General features: G+C 50.5%; 2 protein-coding genes across 2 annotated transcripts; one reads left to right on the forward strand and one right to left on the reverse strand.

Annotated features, from left to right (window-relative positions):
* The first annotated feature begins 439 nt into the window (after positions 1 to 439).
* ap2s1 (adaptor related protein complex 2 subunit sigma 1) lies at positions 440 to 5,097 on the forward strand. The gene is made up of 5 exons (XM_056612081.1): positions 440 to 640; positions 1,497 to 1,646; positions 1,863 to 1,976; positions 2,569 to 2,628; positions 3,548 to 5,097. The coding sequence occupies exons 1-5, from the start codon at positions 638 to 640 to the stop codon at positions 3,647 to 3,649; spliced, it is 429 nt and encodes a 142-aa protein (XP_056468056.1). The 5' UTR covers positions 440 to 637; the 3' UTR covers positions 3,650 to 5,097.
* Positions 5,098 to 8,198: 3,101 nt separating this feature from the next.
* Positions 8,199 to 16,962, reverse strand: rab4b (RAB4B, member RAS oncogene family). The gene is made up of 7 exons (XM_056612077.1): positions 16,638 to 16,962; positions 14,326 to 14,406; positions 12,569 to 12,683; positions 12,409 to 12,471; positions 11,049 to 11,203; positions 9,466 to 9,561; positions 8,199 to 8,510 (listed from the first exon to the last, which is right to left on the reverse strand). Exons 1-7 carry the CDS (start codon positions 16,651 to 16,653, stop codon positions 8,392 to 8,394), a joined length of 645 nt encoding a protein of 214 aa, XP_056468052.1. The 5' UTR covers positions 16,654 to 16,962; the 3' UTR covers positions 8,199 to 8,391.
* Positions 16,963 to 18,300: the final 1,338 nt, after the last annotated feature.

An 18,300-nucleotide genomic window follows, 5' to 3' on the forward strand; every position in this document is an offset into this window, starting at 1 on the left:
ATTATTGATACATATTATATATATGTGACAGGATTAATATATATATTTTATACATCTTTATGACAGGATTAATAGATCTATATAATACATCTATGGCAGGATTAATACATCTATATAATATAGATGACAGGATTAATAGATCTATATTAAATTATTAATACATCTATATGACAGGATTAATCCATCTATTTTAAATAATAATAATAATACATTTAATTTAGAGGCGCCTTTCATAAATGATGTATGCATATTTATCAAATGATTTATATATCCATATGACCGGATTAATCCATCTATTTTTTATGGAACTATATGACAGGATTCATAAATCTATATACATGAATATTATGATCTTGATATCGTACGGCTCCTCGTGATCAGAGCCGCGAGGCCTTGTGGTTGTTGCAGTGAAATTCTACTTCCGGTCCAGTGTACGTTGATGGACGTCAACTACATTCCCCATGATGCAATGCGGCCTGCAGCTGTACCTGGACTTCCTGTTAGCAGGAGGAACCTAGCGGGCGAGCTGCAGACTGCTAATATTAAATAATCCCGCCGATGATCCAGTGAACAGAGGAGCCCGGCTGTCACTGAACCACTTTAGGACGGACTTTACCGCAGACGCTGAAGCCGCACGATGGTGAGCTTTGTGACCGGAACATGACCGCATTCTGTCTGTAATCATCATTGACATGTAAACGGGGGCTAACGCTAAGCTAGCTCGAAACGACCTGGGTTGGTCCCGGACCAGGGAGGGTTAGTACCGGACCAGGGAGACCTGGACCCGGACCAGGGAGGGTTAGCCCCGGGCCAGGGAGGGTTAGTCCCGGACCAGGGAGGGTTAGTCCCGGACCAGGGAGGGTTAGTCCCGGGCCTGGGAGGGTTAGTCCCGGACCAGGAAGACTGGACCCGGACCAGGGAGGGTTAGTCCCGGACCAGGGAGACTTGCCCTTGACCCGGGAGACCTGGGGGGGGTCTACGTCTTCATTTCATTTGATATCATATCAAGCATCTGTTGGAGGTCTTCCGAAATCTGGTCCTCACCTAGAGGTCTTGAGGTCTTCAATGTCTCAAACCTTACAGAAAGAAGCACACTTGAAACGTGTATTTTATACTTGTTATATTCTTGTATTAATAATCTAGAATGCGCTGGAGGCTGCAACGTGCTCTTGCAAGGGTATGAGCCAGGACTAGGTTCAGGACCACCTCCTACTTAGCCCTGAGCCAGGAATAGGTTCAGGACCTCCTCCTCCTTAGCCCTGAGCAAGGACTAGGTTCAGGCCCACCTCCTCCTTAGCCCTGACTGCTGCCCAGTCCTGCTGAGGTCTGACAGTGGGGCCTGTGTCATGGCGGTCACATCCACACAGAGCAGTAGAACATCTGGTGGAGGTCTTTGGATCCCCGTAGAGTTGTGGCCATCTGTCTGGCCCTCCTTCTGTCTCGGTGTCACTACGGACCCGCTGCCACGTCTAACGCTGTCCTCTCTTCATCCGTAGATCCGCTTCATTCTGATCCAGAACCGAGCCGGCAAGACGCGGCTGGCCAAGTGGTACATGCAGTTCGACGACGACGAGAAGCAGAAGCTGATCGAGGAGGTGCACGCCGTGGTGACTGTCCGTGACGCCAAGCACACCAACTTTGTGGAGGTGAGCATCGTCCTGTCAGGACCTGAGCATCGTCCTTTCAGGACCTGAGCATCGTCCTTTCAGGACCTGAGCATCGTCCTGTCAGGACCTGAGAGCGGTTCTGTTAGGACCTGAGCTCCGTCCTGTCAGGACCTGAGCATGGTTCTATCTGGAACAATTGTTTCTGCTGCTGCGCTGAACTTCTGTAACAGACGTGTCGTTTGTCTCGTTCTCCAGTTCAGGAACTTTAAGATCATCTACCGGCGCTACGCGGGGCTGTACTTCTGTATCTGCGTGGACGTGACGGACAACAACCTGGCCTACTTGGAGGGCATCCACAACTTCGTAGAGGTACGCGGTCGTCTGTCTGTCTGTCTGTCTGTCTGTCTGTCTGTCTGTCTGTCTGTCTTCACCAAACACAGCCCCCTGGACATCATCTGAATGGAGTTCAGTTAATGAGTGATGAGTGATGGCCTCCTCTTCTCCAGCTGCAGCTTGACAGGAAGCTTTCTCTCAAGCAGGAAATTAACTTTGAATAAGTTTTGTAACAGAGATGTCAGGGTGTATAAGGCTGTGAAATGTATTAAACATAAGTGAGCACCCATCAGCTTAAAGGCTATTTGGGGCAAACGCTTGGCAATAATTAACAGACCTGCAAGGGCTCCGGAACCATGCGGACACAAACAGGTTATTCATTCACTGCTGAATAAATATTCATGCTGTGAATGTTGTTTTCCTATAAATTAATTTAATAAAAAGAAAAATGGATTCCCCGTTCTCCAACATCAAAGGTTTTCCCATGAGCCACCATGTGGTGTTCCTCTGCTAAACCGTGAGTCTGGCCAGAGGGCGGCTGAATGAGGTGCAGCCGACCTCTGGTGATTAGTTCACCGTGTCCAGAGAGCAGAGGCTTCGTGGTTAACATCGACTTCTGTTCCTCAAGGTGCTGAATGAATATTTCCACAACGTGTGTGAGCTGGACCTGGTGTTCAACTTCTATAAGGTAAAGATTAATACTTTTAGATTAAACTCGTGCGATTAACTGTTGATAAAGCAAACATTGAGTTGGTTAGAATGTTGGTTATTAGATCGGATTCCTTCATCAGATACGTGTTTGTCTGATGCTGATGTATCAGTAGATATATTAGAGTGATTAAATCAGTGAGGCTGTGAACATCCTCAGGATGCTGTGATGTCATTAGCAGACTCCTTTAATTAACGCTTTAAGATCATTCCCTTCTCACCCAGAGTCTAAATGCCAATCTGCTCTTCCTATCTGAACGTGTCAATGAATAAACTAGTCTGCTAGTCTGGTTCTCCTCTGACCTCTCTCTCTCTCTCTCTCGCTCTCGCTCTCGCTCTCCTCTTCCTCTGACCTCTCTCCTCTTCCTCTGACCTCTCTCCTCTTCCTCTGACCTCTCTCCTCTTCCTCTGACCTCTCTCCTCCCTCCTCTGACCTCTCTCCTCCCTCCTCTGACCCCTCTCTCCTCTTCCTCTCTCTCCTCCTCTGACCCCTCTCTCCTCCCTCCTCTGACCCCTCTCTCCTCCCTCCTCTGACCCCTCTCTCCTCCCTCCTCTGACCTCTCTCTCCCCCTCTCTCCTCCCTCCTCTGACCTCTCTCTCCCCCTCTCTCCTCCCTCCTCTGACCTCTCTCTCCTCCTCTGACCTCTCTCCCCCTCTCTCTCTCCCCCTCTCTCTCTCCCCCTCTGACCTCTCTCTCCCTCCTCTGACCTCTCTCCCCCTCTCTCTCTCCCCCTCTGACCTCTCTCTCCCTCTGACCTCTCTCTCCCCCCCTCTCCCTCTCCCCCTCTGACCTCTCTCGCCCCCTCTCTCTCCCCCTCTCTCTCTCCCCCTCTGACCTCTCTCTCCCTCTGACCTCTCTCTCCCCCTCTCTCCCTCTCCCCCTCTGACCTCTCCTCCAGGTGTACACGGTGGTGGACGAGATGTTCCTGGCCGGGGAGATTCGGGAGACGAGCCAGACGAAGGTCCTGAAGCAGCTGCTGATGCTCCAGTCCCTGGAGTAGCCCCCCCCCCCCCCCCCCCCCCCCCCCATCGTTTGTACCTGCGTCATAGTAGCCTAGTACCCCCACCCCTCCTAACCCCGCCCCCCGTCACCTGGAGAGGACCACTTCTGATTGGCTGCAGCTCCAGATCAGACCCCTCCTCTCTGAAGAACCTCCACGGAGGGGCGGGGCTTGTCCAGGAAGATGAACCAATCCAGAGCCTCCAGACAGTATTGTTTAACGTTGGTCGCCCAGGGTTACGGGGCTTCGGTGGTCCAGCCATCTGTCCAGTATCTCAGCGTGTTTGTGACTCTGTTCTCCACTGATAAACAACATGGCTCGTAGAAGTATATGGTGTCTTTTAAAACGTTGCATTTCCACATGTAAACTTTAACATTTCAAAACCTTGATGAACAACAGTACTTTATATTGTTTGCTCAAAGGCAGAGGCAGGTTCAACACATGAGGTCAAGGCCAGTTCGTCTTCACGTTATTAATCTGTACCAAGCAATGAGGTGACTACCCCAGATGATCTCCTGGTCTGTCTCTAACCCCTACAGCACTAACCTAACCCTACAGCACTAACCCCCGCCCCTCACGCACCTCTCAGCCAATCAACCGCCTCTCTGAGGAAAGAAGGGTTCATTTGATCACTGGAACACGACGTCTCACCAGAGCGTCACCACCAGATATTACTGAGTAGTTCTGTGGGCGTCGCCCTCCCCTCGAATCCTCTGACCCACAGAGCGGTCTGCGGCCCGCTGGATGAAGGGAACCTGAACCGGGTCAGAGCTCACCGCTAACTCTGCTAGCTTTACAACTAACATGCAGCTCAAAATGAATGGGGTGTTGGTGAGGCTTTTAACTTCAAATACAAATGTACGTGTATGAAAATAACCACATCTGTTCACTATATTTGATGTAAGGTAGTATTGTGAAGTATAACATGTATGTTGTCGAATTAAGTAATGGAAGCTAGTGTCATTCCCCAAATGTAAAGAGATTAGTGATCCCCTATATGATCTGTTTATAGTGTTATATTATCTGTTTAAGGAAGCAGTTCTAGGCTTACTAGGACACGTCAAAACTTCCTCACTTAACATTAACATTCTCATTTGACCCCCCCCCGTGTGATTGTCTGACCTGGTGAAACCTTCCTGGCCCTGGTGAAACCTTCCTGGCCCTGGTGAAACCTTCCTGGCCCTGGTGAAACCTTCCTGGCCCTGGTGAAACCTTCCTGGCCCTGGTGAAACCTTCCTGGCCCTGGTGAAACCTTCCTGGCCCTGGTGAAACCTTCCTGGCCCTGGTGAAACCTTCCTGGCCCTGGTGAAACCTTCCTGGCCCTGGTGAAACCTTCCTGGCCGTATTGATGTGTTGAGTTCTCCTCCATTGTACGGCTCACCCACGTCATTCAATGTGTACATATTAAAGACAAATTAAGTACCAAATACAATCAACATTGCATTATTTGGTCAAATATACAACTCCTGCAACCGCTTTAACTGATGACATATTCTGACTGCATGTTCCTCTCTTGACTTTGACCAGAGGGGGCATTGAGGTTCAGTGAATTAGCACCATCTAGTGGAGAACTAGCGGAACAGCTTCTAACAACAGCCTGCCATCCAGTGATGAGGTCATCTAACAGCCTGTCCAGGATCGATGCATCAGTCAATACATCCACTCCAGTTACATTACGGAACTCTATCGCTCTGCTATTGACCAGCCCTCCTGGAAGAGATCCACAAGGCTTTTAGTCTTCATGAGGGCGAGTTCTCCCCCCACCCCAGAGCAAGAGCCTCCCCCATCACCCAGGGACACGGTCCAGTTGAAGACTGGGACCAGTTTACTGAGATCCGATAACAATTACAATCAAAGAGGAATCAACATCCATAGTAGACAATACTACAATCAAATCTAATTTGCATCGATGACAAAGTAAGATGTACACTTACGATTAAAGATCAGTTACTAAGCGCCAACTGATCTGAGAACAGCCCTGTGGCTGCTGAGACCAGTTCATCTGGAGGGCCTCTGGGGACCTGATGATACAGACAGACATGTATGATCTGGCTGTCCTTAAACCCCTTTACACAGTAGGATAGTCAACATGAAGTCACCTTACGTTTACATCTGAAACAGAAAGTACAGACGCGTTTTTAACTCTCCGTAAAACCTTACGATCTGAAAAGTGAACAGATTCTCTCCAGCTGATGTGTGGAACACGTTCTCCACAGTCAATCACCTGAACCCGCAGGGAGGACACTGGCTCACCACTCATAGTCCACTCAGTGGAGTCCTGCAGACAAAGAACAGCCTCTACAATCAAACACCTTTATTACAGTTCAAATAAAATATACAATTCTATAGGTACAGCATATTGACAGAACCAAAGTCTAAAATAAAAAAAAGTGCACTTGCAGAAGGAGACAAATCAAAAGCGTTTAACATTTTTGCACAACAAAATGGTTTCACGGGTCTGTCTCATGGTGACCCCATCCCCGCCCACCTCCTTACACGCTCACACCAGCAGCAACATTACTACTACCTACAAACCAGTGGGTCGGCCCTGGGCTCCCACAGGTCTGGGGTACAGGAGAGAGCCCCTCTAGAGGGCAGGACGCAGGCCTGGGTCGGACCTCCACTGTACTGGTCTGCCCGCCACTGTACTGGGTCTGACCTCCACTGTAATGGGTCTGAACTCCACTGTACTGGTCTGAACTCCACTGTACTGGTCTGACCTCCACTGTACTGGTCTGATCATCTGCCTGGTCACTAAACCAACAGTGACAGGGTGCCCGGGATGATCTCCATGTGAGGCTGAACCCTTCTTCTCCCTGCACTGGAGGCCCAGAAGAACTCGTAGCGCAGAGGAAGTCCCCTCCTTCTCTCTGGAGTGACCCAGGGCCGCTTCCAGGGAGGGAACATCTGGGAACATCTGGGCCTGCTCTGGAACAACCGACCGCACTCCGAGAGAGAGCTGCTGCTGCCTCCAGCCAAACACCAGAGGGAGGAGACGGTGACCTCTGCGTGACCCTGGCACCCTGGGGTGACCTCCGAATGGGGGTGGAGGGCTCCCTGCGGGCGGCATCGGGGCCAAACAAGCCAGGCTCCTCCTGGCCTTCCATGAAAACACTCCATAAAACCGGTAAAAATATGCAGGGGCAGCAGGAAGATAACATAACAACAACAGAGGCAGGATGAAGACATGAACAGAGGCAGGATGAAGACATGAACAGAGGCGGGGTGAAGACATGAACACGGAGGCAGGATGAAGACATGAACAGGGAGGAAGGGTGAAGACATGAACAGAGGCAGGATGAAGACATGAACAGAGGCAGGATGAAGACATGAACACGGAGGCAGGATGAAGACATGAACACGGAGGCAGGATGAAGACATGAACAGGGAGGTAGGGTGAAGACATGAACAGAGGCAGGATGAAGACATGAACACGGAGGCAGGGTGAAGACATTAACAGAGGCAGGATGAAGACATGAACAGGGAGGAAGGGTGAAGACATGAACAGAGGTAGGGTGAAGACATGAACACGGAGGTAGGGTGAAGACATGAACAGAGGCAGGATGAAGACATGAACAGAGGCAGGATGAAGACATGAACATGGAGGCAGGGTGGGGCAGTGGGACACGTCTGTGTTCACAGACTTATGACCTGAGCTGTGGGCCAAAGCACAGGGAGCCTAAACAACGGAGCAAGCACAAAGCAAGGATCATGGGAGTTGTTGTCCTCTAAACACAGGGGTAAAGGACTTTGTGCTCTTGATAAGCCGGCGGGCCTACGTGGTGCCGGGGCGTTTATATTCCTTTATGGGTGGACCTTTGGAGGCCGACTGGAGAAATTACACTTCCACTTTGTAAATGAGATTACTAAGGCCGTCTACATTAGGGTTATAGTGCCGGACTCTGGAGCACACACACCTCGTGTGTGGAGCACTTGGTTTGACAGGGTGATCGATAAGACTGGAGTCCTGATTTGACAAAAAAAAAAAATGCAGCCCCAACTTGATAAAAATAAAAGACAATCATTCATTATTTTAAAATAAATCGTTATTTTTGGGGTTTTTTAAGTCACTGGACCTAAACCCTGAAGATGTCGGATGAATAATGATTTAAGAAGCATGAGCGGGAGGGGCGCTCACAATACCCCCCCCACCCCCGCCGCTCCTGATTGGGACCTCTAGTGCAAACAGGGGTTCAACACGCAGTCTGATCTTTACCCCCCGGGGGGCGGACACCACGTCCTCGCTGACCGACTGAATAATAAATACAACATCTTCAGTTTGGGTCAAACACAACAACACCGGGAGTGTTAATAAAACAACCAAAGAAAGAGATCCAGAGGAGACATAAAACGGGTTCGTAGGAGGACCTGGGACCCCTGGAGGAGGGGGAGGAGGAGGGGGGAGGAGGAGGAAGAGGGAGGAGGAGGAGGAGGAGGTCTGGGAGGAGGAGGAGGAGGTGGGGGAGGAGGAGGAGGTGGGGGAGGAGGAGGAGGAGGAGGAGGAGGAGGAGGAGGAGGAGGAGGAGGAGGTCTGGGAGGAGGAGGAGGTGGGGGAGGAGGAGGAGGAGGTCTGAAGGAGAGGAGGAGGAGGTCCATGGATCTTCTCCGGAGGTTCTTCACCAGCCTTGCATGTTCAGTCAGGAGTTCCCCGCCCGGGCCGGGGGCAGAGGTCACAGGGCAGAGGTCACCGCCCCACCGGGGGGCTCCTGCTCACCGGCCCCGGTCCCCGGAGGGCCCCCCCCCTAGCAGTTACATTGCTGCTTGATCTGTGCGGGCCCCGCCCCCCGGGGCTGGCGGAGCTGCCTCAGGGAGGCGTCGCCGTACTGGATCCCGGAGCCCATTCGCTCTGGGTCCAGCTCACCTGGAACACAGAGGGCGTAGAGCTAGAGACATAGACCTGTAGACCGCCAGACATAGAGCTAGAGACATAGACCTGTAGACCGCCAGACATAGAGCTAGAGACAGACCTGTAGACCGCCAGACATAGAGCTAGAGACACAGACCTGTAGACCGCCAGACATAGAGCTAGAGACATAGAACTGTAGACCGCCAGACAAAGAGCTAGAGACACAGACCTGTAGACCGCCAGACATAGAGCTAGAGACATAGACCTGTAGACCGCCAGACATAGAGCTAGAGACATAGACCTGTAGATCTGTAGCCCGTCAGACATAGAGCTAGAGACATAGACCTGTAGACATAGAGCTAGAGACCTAGACCTGTAGACCGCCAGACATAGAGCTAGAGACAGACCTGTAGACCGCCAGACATAGAGCTAGAGACACAGACCTGTAGACCACCAGACATAGAGCTAGAGACACAGACCTGTAGACCGTCAGACATAGAGCTAGAGACATAGACCTGTAGACCGCCAGACATATAGCTAGAGACACAGACCTGTAGACCGCCAGACATAGAGCTAGAGACACAGTCCTGTAGACCGTCAGACATAGAGCTAGAAACATAGACCTGTAGACCGCCAGACATAGAGCTAGAGACATAGACCTGTAGACCGCCAGACATAGAGCTAGAGACATAGACCTGTAGCCCTTCAGACATAGAGCTAGAGACACAGACCTGTAGACCGTCAGACATAGAGCTAGAGACATAGACCTGTAGACCGTCAGACATAGAGCTAGAGACATAGACCTGTAGACCGTCAGACATAGAGCTAGAGACATAGACCTGTAGCCCTTCAGACATAGAGCTAGAGACATAGACCTGTAGATCTGTAGCCCGTCAGACATAGAGCTAGAGACATAGACCAGTAGATCTGTAGCGCGTCAAACAGAGTGTGAGACAGACATAGAGAGTACCTGAGTCTATCTTGTTGAGGATGGTGCGGGCACACTTCAGGAAGCCCTCCTCTACGTTCTCCCCGGTCAGAGCGCTGGTCTCCAGGAACATGAGCTCTGCAGGAGACAAGACGCATCAGGAGGGAGGAGGAGGGCTGGCTGAGGGAAGGTCAACGATTAAAGTTCACCTTCACTACATCGCAAATATTGACTTTGACTTTGGTGCTTGCGTTGTGTTTCCTGTTGTATAATGTTATGGATAGATCTAATGCTGTCGATATAATACTTTAAATATATATAGATAATTAGAATTAGTCCATCACAGTGGTGATGTCATACTCGTTAAGGGTTACATTTTTAGTGATGAGTGCTCGTTAAGGATCACATTGTTAGTGATGAGTGCTCGTTAAGTGTCGCGTCGTTACTGATGAGTGCTCGTTAAGGATCACATCATTAGTGCTGCGTGCTCGTTAGGGTTACATCGTTAGTGAAGTGCTCGTTCAGTGTTACGTCGTTACTGATGAGTGCTCGTTAAGTGTCACGTCGTTACTAGGGCTGTATAGATACACCAACTCACGATTCAGTTTGTATCACGATTTTTTACCCACGGTTTGATAGATCCCACGATTTTTTTACATTTAAAAAGCATTTTATTTCAACAACACTTATATAACAATTAACCTAATGTAACATTTAATAACAAATAATTTGGAACACTGTAAAGATTTGAACAGAAAGAATACTAAATTAATAACCAAAGATTGCAGTTGGAGGATGCTTGCTGGTATGGAAAAACCCTCAACTAGTTTGGTGGTTTAGTCAAATATCCTAGAAGCGCTTATTATTAGGCTTTGTAGCTTAAATAATGACATAATCAAGCCGTATAGAATGCAACTTGTTTAACAGCCTAACTTTCAATAGATGGGAAAAAACATGAACGTCTAACACGAACGTCGCAATAACGAGGCATAGTGTTACGACTTACGAGTAGCGTATGTGTGTGCGCGAGAATGGCAGTGTGCGTATGTGTGCGAGTGACGTCAGCGAGTGAGTGGACGAGCGAGGAGAGCGAGCGGTAGCGTGTGAGTCTAGTGAAGAAGCGAACGAGTCTGGTAGAATAAAGTACCCATCCTGTCAATAATCGGTGGCCGCTTCATGCCGACCTATAAGCAGACCAACTGCCGGTCAAATCACACAAAACAATAGAGACGGGATCACACAGGCTATTTTTTCGCGCTTGGCCCACTCTGGATAAATGTCGTTCATATCGCATATGAGGACTCCGACGGCTGTGGAGAAATGCAATCCTCCGTAGCCACGGAGAGCGGTCATCACAGAGAGGGCATCTCGTCGCAGACTTACGGCATCGTTAAGAGGAGCGGTGTCTGCAGACTATTATTTAGGCAGATTATTAGCAAATTTCAATCGGAAAATTTGACCGAGAGTTAGAAAGGGCGCATCGCGCTGCTGCCTTCTCACACCGCGAGACGGGTTCGTGGCTTTGAGTGTCGCGATTTCGGTTTCGATACGCGCATCGTTACAGCCCTAGTCGGTACTGATGAGTGCTCGTTGAGGGTCACGTCGTCAGAGTGCTGGTGAGGTACCGTTCTCCTGGGCGAAGCGAGAGGCCTCCAGGAAGGTGACCTCGCGGTCGGCGTCCAGGTCCTTCTTGTTGCCACACAGGATGATGATGATGTTGGGGCTGGCCAGCGTGCGGGCGTCCGTCAGCCAGTTGGTCAGCGCGTTGTACGTCTCCCGGCTGGACACACCGAGCCACAACACGTTAGAGGGTGAGGGGTGAGGGGTGAGGGGTGAGGGGTGAGGGGTGAGGGGTGAGTGTGTCTTTCCCAATGGTTTTCATTCACATCAAATTCAATAATTCAAGCCAGCTAAAAACATGTTGGGGGGGAGAGGGGGTGAAGGGCTTTTAACTGCTTATGAGGTGAGGTCACCCGTCGCCATAGCAACCGCCCGCCGTGTCCGGGACAGGGGGAGGGGGAGGGGCCCGCTGGGTAACCAGCTGCAGCTGAGGGATGAAATCACTGGGCTGCTCGTCATCCCTAAACCACTTCCTGAACTCAGCCTCTGGTTCGCCTCTCTGAGCTGAACTCACCCTTTAGTCTGTCTGAGCTGAACTCGGCCTCTGGTCGGTCTGAGCTGAACTCGGCCTCTGGTCGGTCTGAGCTGAACTCGGCCTCTGGTCGGTCTGAGCTGAACTCGGCCTCTGGTCGGTCTGAGCTGAACTCGGCCTCTGGTCGGTCTGAGCTGAACTCAGCCTCTGGTCGGTCTGAGCTGAACTCAGACTCTGGTCGGTCTGAGCTGAACTCAGCCTCTGGTCGGTCTGAGCTGAACTCAGCCTCTAGTCGGTCTGAGCTGAACTCAGCCTCTAGTCCGTCTCTGAGTTTGGCCCTCTAGTTTGGTTAAGGACACTAAGTCTTAATGCTAAGGTTCATCCTTGCAGTATCATGAAAAGGGCAATTCTAAATAAACGTATTATGATTATGACTACATCTGATTTGACATGTCACTCCATGAAGCTACATGCTACCGAGGCTTCATGCTGCACAGAATACCGAAGCGACATGCTACAGACTTAACGCATACACCAACCGATAATAATGTTGATAAAAAGACCCGACTACAGAGTTAGGGATGTTCCCCTCATCTCAGCTTTAGTCGGGGTTGGGGAATGCACACAAAACAAACTAAGACGTCCTTTAAGGTAAAAACAGCCATCCATCTTGTTTATGACCATGAACATACCAATTAAATAAAGACCAATCACACACCGGCTGATTCCCCACAACAAACCCAGTGTTTCCCACGCTGCGGATCACAGGGGGGGGGGGTGTGTGTGTGTGTGTGTGTGTGTGTGTGTGTGTGTGTGTGTGTGTGTGTGTGTGTGTGTGTGTGTGTGTGTGTGTGTGTGTGTGTGTGTGTGTGTGTGTGTGTGTGTGTGTGTACCTGGTGATGTCGTAGACCAGCAGGGCGCCAGCCGCCCCTCGGTAGTAACTGCGCGTCACCGACCTGCGAGCAGAGCAGAGCACAGAGTCCACCACTGACCCTTCACCCAGTAGCGCTGAAACAGGAAGTGACCCGTCCCTGAACAGGAAGTGGGGTTTACCTGAAGCGCTCCTGGCCGGCCGTGTCCCAGATCTGCAGTTTGACCGTCTTCCCGGCGACGTTCACAACCCGCGAGCCGAACTCCACCCCGATGGTGTGGTTGGAGTCCTGCTTGACTGGGGACAGACAGACTCTTATTGTGAAGGAACACCAGGTGGGGACAGACAGACTCTTATTGTGAAGGAACACCAGGTGGGGACAGACAGACTCTTATTGTGAAGGAACACCAGGTGGGGACAGACAGAATCTTATTGTGAAGGAACACCAGGTGGGGACAGACAGAGACTCTTATTGTGAAGGAACACCAGGTGGGGACAGACAGAGACTCTTATTGTGAAGGAACACCAGGTGGGGACACACAGACTCTTATTGTGAAGGAACACCAGGTGGGGACAGAGAGAGACTCTTATTGTGAAGGAACACCAGGTGGGGACAGAGAGACTCTTATTGTGAAGGAACACCAGGTGGGGACAGACAGACTCTTATTGTGAAGGAACACCAGGTGGGGACAGACACTCTTATTGTGAAGGAACACCAGGTGGGGACAGACACTCTTATTGTGAAGGAACCCCAGGTGGGGACAGACAGAGACTATTATTGTGAAGGAACACCAGGTGTGGACAGACAGAGACTCTTATTGTGAAGGAACACCAGGTGGGGACAGAGAGACTCTTAATGTGAAGGAACACCAGGTGGGGACAGACGGAGACTCTTATTGTGAAGTAACACCAGGTGGGGACAGACAGAGACTCTTAATGTGAAGGAACACGAGTTGGGGACAGAGAGACTCTTAATGTGAAGGAACACCAGGTGGGGACAGACAGAGACTCTTATTGTGAAGTAACACCAGGTGGGGACAGACAGAGACTCTTATTGTGAAGGAACACGAGGTGGGGACAGAGAGACTCTTATTGTGAAGGAACACCAGGTGGGGACAGACAGAGACTCTTATTGTGAAGTAACACCAGGTGGGGGCTTTATGGGAAGTGATCACACAAATCTAGTGTTAAAAGGGAAGTCTCGTTCTCAGGTCTAACAGCTGCTGCTGTGCTCGCTGAGGAAGTCTCTCCAGGCCGGGCTGTGTCTGCTGGAGGCTACAGAGCTGGCTGATGTTCATTTACATTTACATTTAACCAGAGGTTAAAGGTGATCAACTCTTAACAGTAAGAGAGCATAATCCTGGGAGATGGGTCGCATTGTTTTACTCTGAACTAATCATGGTATTTTTCCGCATTTACTTTAGCGTATATTTTTGTTTTTATTAGAACATAGTATTTTATTGTGTTGCATCTTATCCTGCGTCTTCCACTGCTGCTGGGCTGTTGCAGAGGGATGAGGGATTTCCCCTCTGGGGCATTCATAAAGTTGTTATCCATCTATTTCATGATCAGCTACAAAGTAAGCACTTAGTGCTGTGAAGCTGAGGCCGTCCCTGAGCGCCCAACAGAGCCTGATCCAGATAGCATGGGTGTTCGATATCTATATCTATTAGTATGGGTAAGATCCCTCTACCACTATGAACTCCAGCCCAGACATGGACCAGGCAGCTTCATTTGCCTGCGAGGCAAAACTGGTTTGGCTCTCCAGCCCTTCTCAACTGAGAGCTTCATTAGTATTTTGTGTGCATGTCTCTGTGCCATTTGAGACCTGCAAACAAAAGGTCAATTCTGGAAAATAGCAAGGAAACTCTTCATCAACACTGAGCTATGCACCCGATCCACCCATGGTAGTAATGTCAGTTTGCAGCAGGGGACTCACACTTGCTCTCTATAAACTGGTGGAGGAGGCAGGACTTCCCTGCACCGGCGCTGCCAATCACCAGGAACTTGAAGAGGAAGTCTGAAATGAAAAGGTACAAGAAATATGTGAGCAACGCCCAAGAGAGCTGCTGCCTCGTGCCTCGAGACAACAGCCGCCCTGTCTCCTAGAGCTGGTGAGCAGGAGCTTCACCGTGTCACCCAGCCCAGTTCAGCGGCCTGATCACTGGCTCCTTGTGGGTGAACAGCAGGATGTGCACTACCTCGAACAACAGCACTTAATACGCTCACACTCCTGTGAGCAGCACCGTCATCACAGGCCTGTGAACAGCACCGTCAGCACACTCCTGTGTGGTCATTATACAATATATATAATATAATGACCCGCTATAACCTGTAGGGGTAAACACTGGTTTAGATATTCAGCTCAGCACGAGGCGATCTCGTGGGAGTGGAGATATCGGAGGCAACCTGAAGATTCTGTCACCGGGAAAGGAAATGAGCCTTAGGTTGTGTTGCTGGGACATCCTAAACACACTCAGTTAATGCTCCTCTTCCAGGGATAGCGCCCGGGACGCGGTGAATCCCCGACCCCTCGGGTCAGGTCGGGGCCTGGGACTGGGTTGTACTGCAACAGGAGCCAGCACCGACCACATCTCAACCAGACCACAGCGTCGACAGCAGCACCAGCGTGGAGAGGAAACCAGCGACGGGGGGGTTGGAGGTGTCAATGAGTCAGAACACGGGGAGAGGCGGAGCGTCACAGGGTGAAACAAGAGGCCTGATTGGTTACTGGGCTCTGTGACATCACCAGATATCTCATCCGGCATTGGGGGGGTTCCTTACAGAACAACGTTTACAACAATGAAACACCGTGTCCACACCAAGCTGCATGATGCTGAATAAATAATGATAAAAGCCCGACCAAGTAACCACAGAAACGATAGTATGAAGGTTATGCTAATGCCAGGCGAGTGTTGAGGAGCAGGAGGTGGAGCTGCTGATACCAGCACTGATACGCTGGGAACACGACGTAGAAACCAGTACAAACGGAGTCCCATGAACAAACACTGAGGTCCGTTGATAAGCAGAACACGGTCGCTGAGCACTGAGCACACAACAGGAGGAGGAACTCCTTCAGCAGCGAAGGCTACCCTGGCCCAGCTGGTCCAGCCCTCCGGTGGGGCCACAAGGTGCTGTGAGGAACCAGGTAGAGACGTCAGGAACACCCCCCTGCCCAGCCTGAGCACAACACCGCGCCAACAGTGTCCCCGACATCCACAGGGATGGATCAATGAAGTTAAGGTCTAGAGATAGAGGGACTGCATGGTGCCAGTAGAGAAGGGCTGGTTGGTCTCCTCTACCACCAGATAGTGAGACTGCATGGTGCCAGTACAGAAGGCCTGGTTGGTCTCATTACCACCAGATAGTGAGAGTGCATGGTGCCAGTACAGAAGGCCTGGTTGGTCTCATTACCGCCCGATAATGAGACTGCATGGTGCCAGTACAGAAGGCCTGGTTGGTCTCATTACCGCCCGATAGTGAGACTGCATGGAGCCAGTACAGAAGGCCTGGTTGGTCTCCTCTACCACCAGATAGTGAGACTGCATGGAGCCAGTACAGAAGGCCTGGTTGGTCTCATTACCACCAGATAGTGAGACTGCATGGTGCCAGTACAGAAGGCCTGGTTGGTCTCATTACCCCCAGAGCATCAATACCTTTTCAACCCTCTCACAGTATACATCAAGTACGTCCTTTGCCTAAACTCATCAGGTGACCCCGGTGAGTAGCGGACTGAGAGCAACACTCCAGGGAACCACCGTCAGTCCCTGGACGGACGCCCAACCCAGGGGGCTCGGCAGGGGGTGGGCCGCAGACAGGCTGCGCGTTGAGTCGACACAGACAGCTGTCACTCAAAGTTGATGGACTTGAGATGGCATCGGTCCAGCTCTCCACTGTGGACCGTGGACCAGTGCATCCGTACTGGTCCCATGCTGTCGGTCTCTCACTCACACACACACACACACACACACACACACACACACACACACACACACACACACACACACACACACACACACACACACACACACACACACACACACACACACACACACACACACACACACACACACACACACACACACACAGGGCTGAACAGGTAGCGGAAGGCTACACGACGTCATCAGAGCATATATTTAGCTATGTGGCTACGACTCAGCTAGCCCCATCACACACAGACACATCCATACACGCAAATACACAAACAGAAAGACAGACATACACACACAGACACACACCCCTCCTCCGTACCGTAGGTCTCAGACATGGCGGCCGTCAGTGGAGCTCCGCCGGCGGGCTGTCGGTCTCAGGCGGCGGGGAGCGAATCGCAGTCGGCAGGGATGTTTACTCCTCGTCTCCGCAGCAGTTTCCGTGATACCGCTCGGCTCCGCTCGGCTCAGGTCGGTTCTGCTCGGGGCACTGGGAAAACAACATGGCGTGCGTAACGTGATGACGTTACCTTTTTACGTTCAACGACGTTTAGACCACTTGACGTTTACAGTTCGTTCATGTTTGTATTTTTGGTTTTGCATTGAGTTATTGTTTTATTCTAACGAAGTTCACATTCAATTTATTATCCCACCCCGAATCGTGCCATTTTTATTCATCAACTTCCTCATAACGTTTATATTCGTGATAACTTGTAGTGACAAGGTTGGCCACCAAACGGCAGACGAGGATAAACTATTAAAAACCTCCAGCAGGTGATGATGTACTGAGGATTGAGGAACTACATTCACAGTCAGATCAGCGAGCCTCAGGTGATCTACTGAGGAACTACTTTCACGCTCAGATCTGTGATGCTCCGGGTTTGGTTTTGTGCAATATATTGTTTCTTCGTTTATAAGATTATTTAGTAGGCCTATACTAGTAGTATACTTTATTTAGTTTAGTATAGATGAATGCCATACTTCGAGAAACACATTTGAATCCACACAATCAATTTAAATGTTGAAAAAGTAAAAATGCAATTTATAGTCTGTATAGCTGTAGGCAACAAGCAACGCACAATATGTTGTACGTGTTTAGAGAGGAATCCAGATTGATCTGCTCTATTAAAGTAACTCTAAAAAGTAACAAATTATATATTTAATAATAATCACCTTTATTTCATCAACAATAAAATGCAGCTGGATGGGAAACAACTAACGCAAAGTATGTCATGAATAAAACACCTTTCCACTATTCATTAAAATGAGGTCATCCTCTTGTCAAAACGTCGCTGGAGCCAGTCCCTTCAACCAGGGTGGAGTGGGGGGGGGGGGGGGGGGGGGGGGGGCGGGACAGGTAGAAAGGTAACACAAGACCGTGTTAGCCACAAAAGGTCTGTCAGAAATTGAGGTGGAAAGAACCGAACAACATCAGAGCGCTTTCCTCTCTGTTGTGGTTTCTTACTGGAATGTGTGTCTCTTTGTGTATTCATTCGTCACCTTTCCATAACGCATCCACATGTATACATACGTGCACATGCACACACTCCCACACACACACACACACCCACACACACACCCAGGGCGGCCCCGGGCTTGCAGGTGATAAATCACAGAGTGTTTGAGCAGCTTCCCTTTGTTCTGCCCAGCCCTCCCCCTCCTCCTCCTCCTCCTCCTCCTCCTCCTCCTCCTCCTCCTCCTGTTAAGAGCTCTCTCTCCGGAGATTAAAGGAGAGGAAACACTGGGATCAGCAGCGTGGGGGAGCGGATGTTTCCCTAAGGAGGAGGAGGAGGAGGAGGAGGAGGAGGAGGAGGAGGAGGGAGGGAGGAGGAGGAGGAGGAGGAGGGAGGAGACAGAGGAGGAGGAGGAGGAGGAGGAGGAGGAGACGGAGGAGGAGGAGGAGGAGGAGGAGGAGGAGGAGGAGGAGGAGGATGAGGAGGAGGAGGGAGGGGAGGAGGAGGGAGGGAGGAGAGAGGGAGGGTGGC

This window comes from Gadus chalcogrammus, chromosome 16, assembly GCF_026213295.1.
Source record: "Gadus chalcogrammus isolate NIFS_2021 chromosome 16, NIFS_Gcha_1.0, whole genome shotgun sequence".
In the NCBI taxonomy this organism is placed as follows: Eukaryota; Metazoa; Chordata; class Actinopteri; order Gadiformes; family Gadidae; genus Gadus; species Gadus chalcogrammus.

Excerpts from the sequence above, each read along its gene's own strand:
- rab4b (XM_056612077.1), bottom strand. Across the intron at positions 11,204-12,408 it reads CTGGTCTACGACATCACCAG|CCGGGAGACGTACAACGCGC; the intron begins GTACACACACAC and ends CGGTGTGTCCAG. Across the intron at positions 9,562-11,048 it reads TCGCTTCGCCCAGGAGAACG|AGCTCATGTTCCTGGAGACC; the intron begins GTACCTCACCAG and ends TGTCTCCTGCAG.
- ap2s1 (XM_056612081.1), top strand. Across the intron at positions 1,647-1,862 it reads AGCACACCAACTTTGTGGAG|TTCAGGAACTTTAAGATCAT; the intron begins GTGAGCATCGTC and ends CTCGTTCTCCAG. Across the intron at positions 2,629-3,547 it reads TGGTGTTCAACTTCTATAAG|GTGTACACGGTGGTGGACGA; the intron begins GTAAAGATTAAT and ends CCTCTCCTCCAG.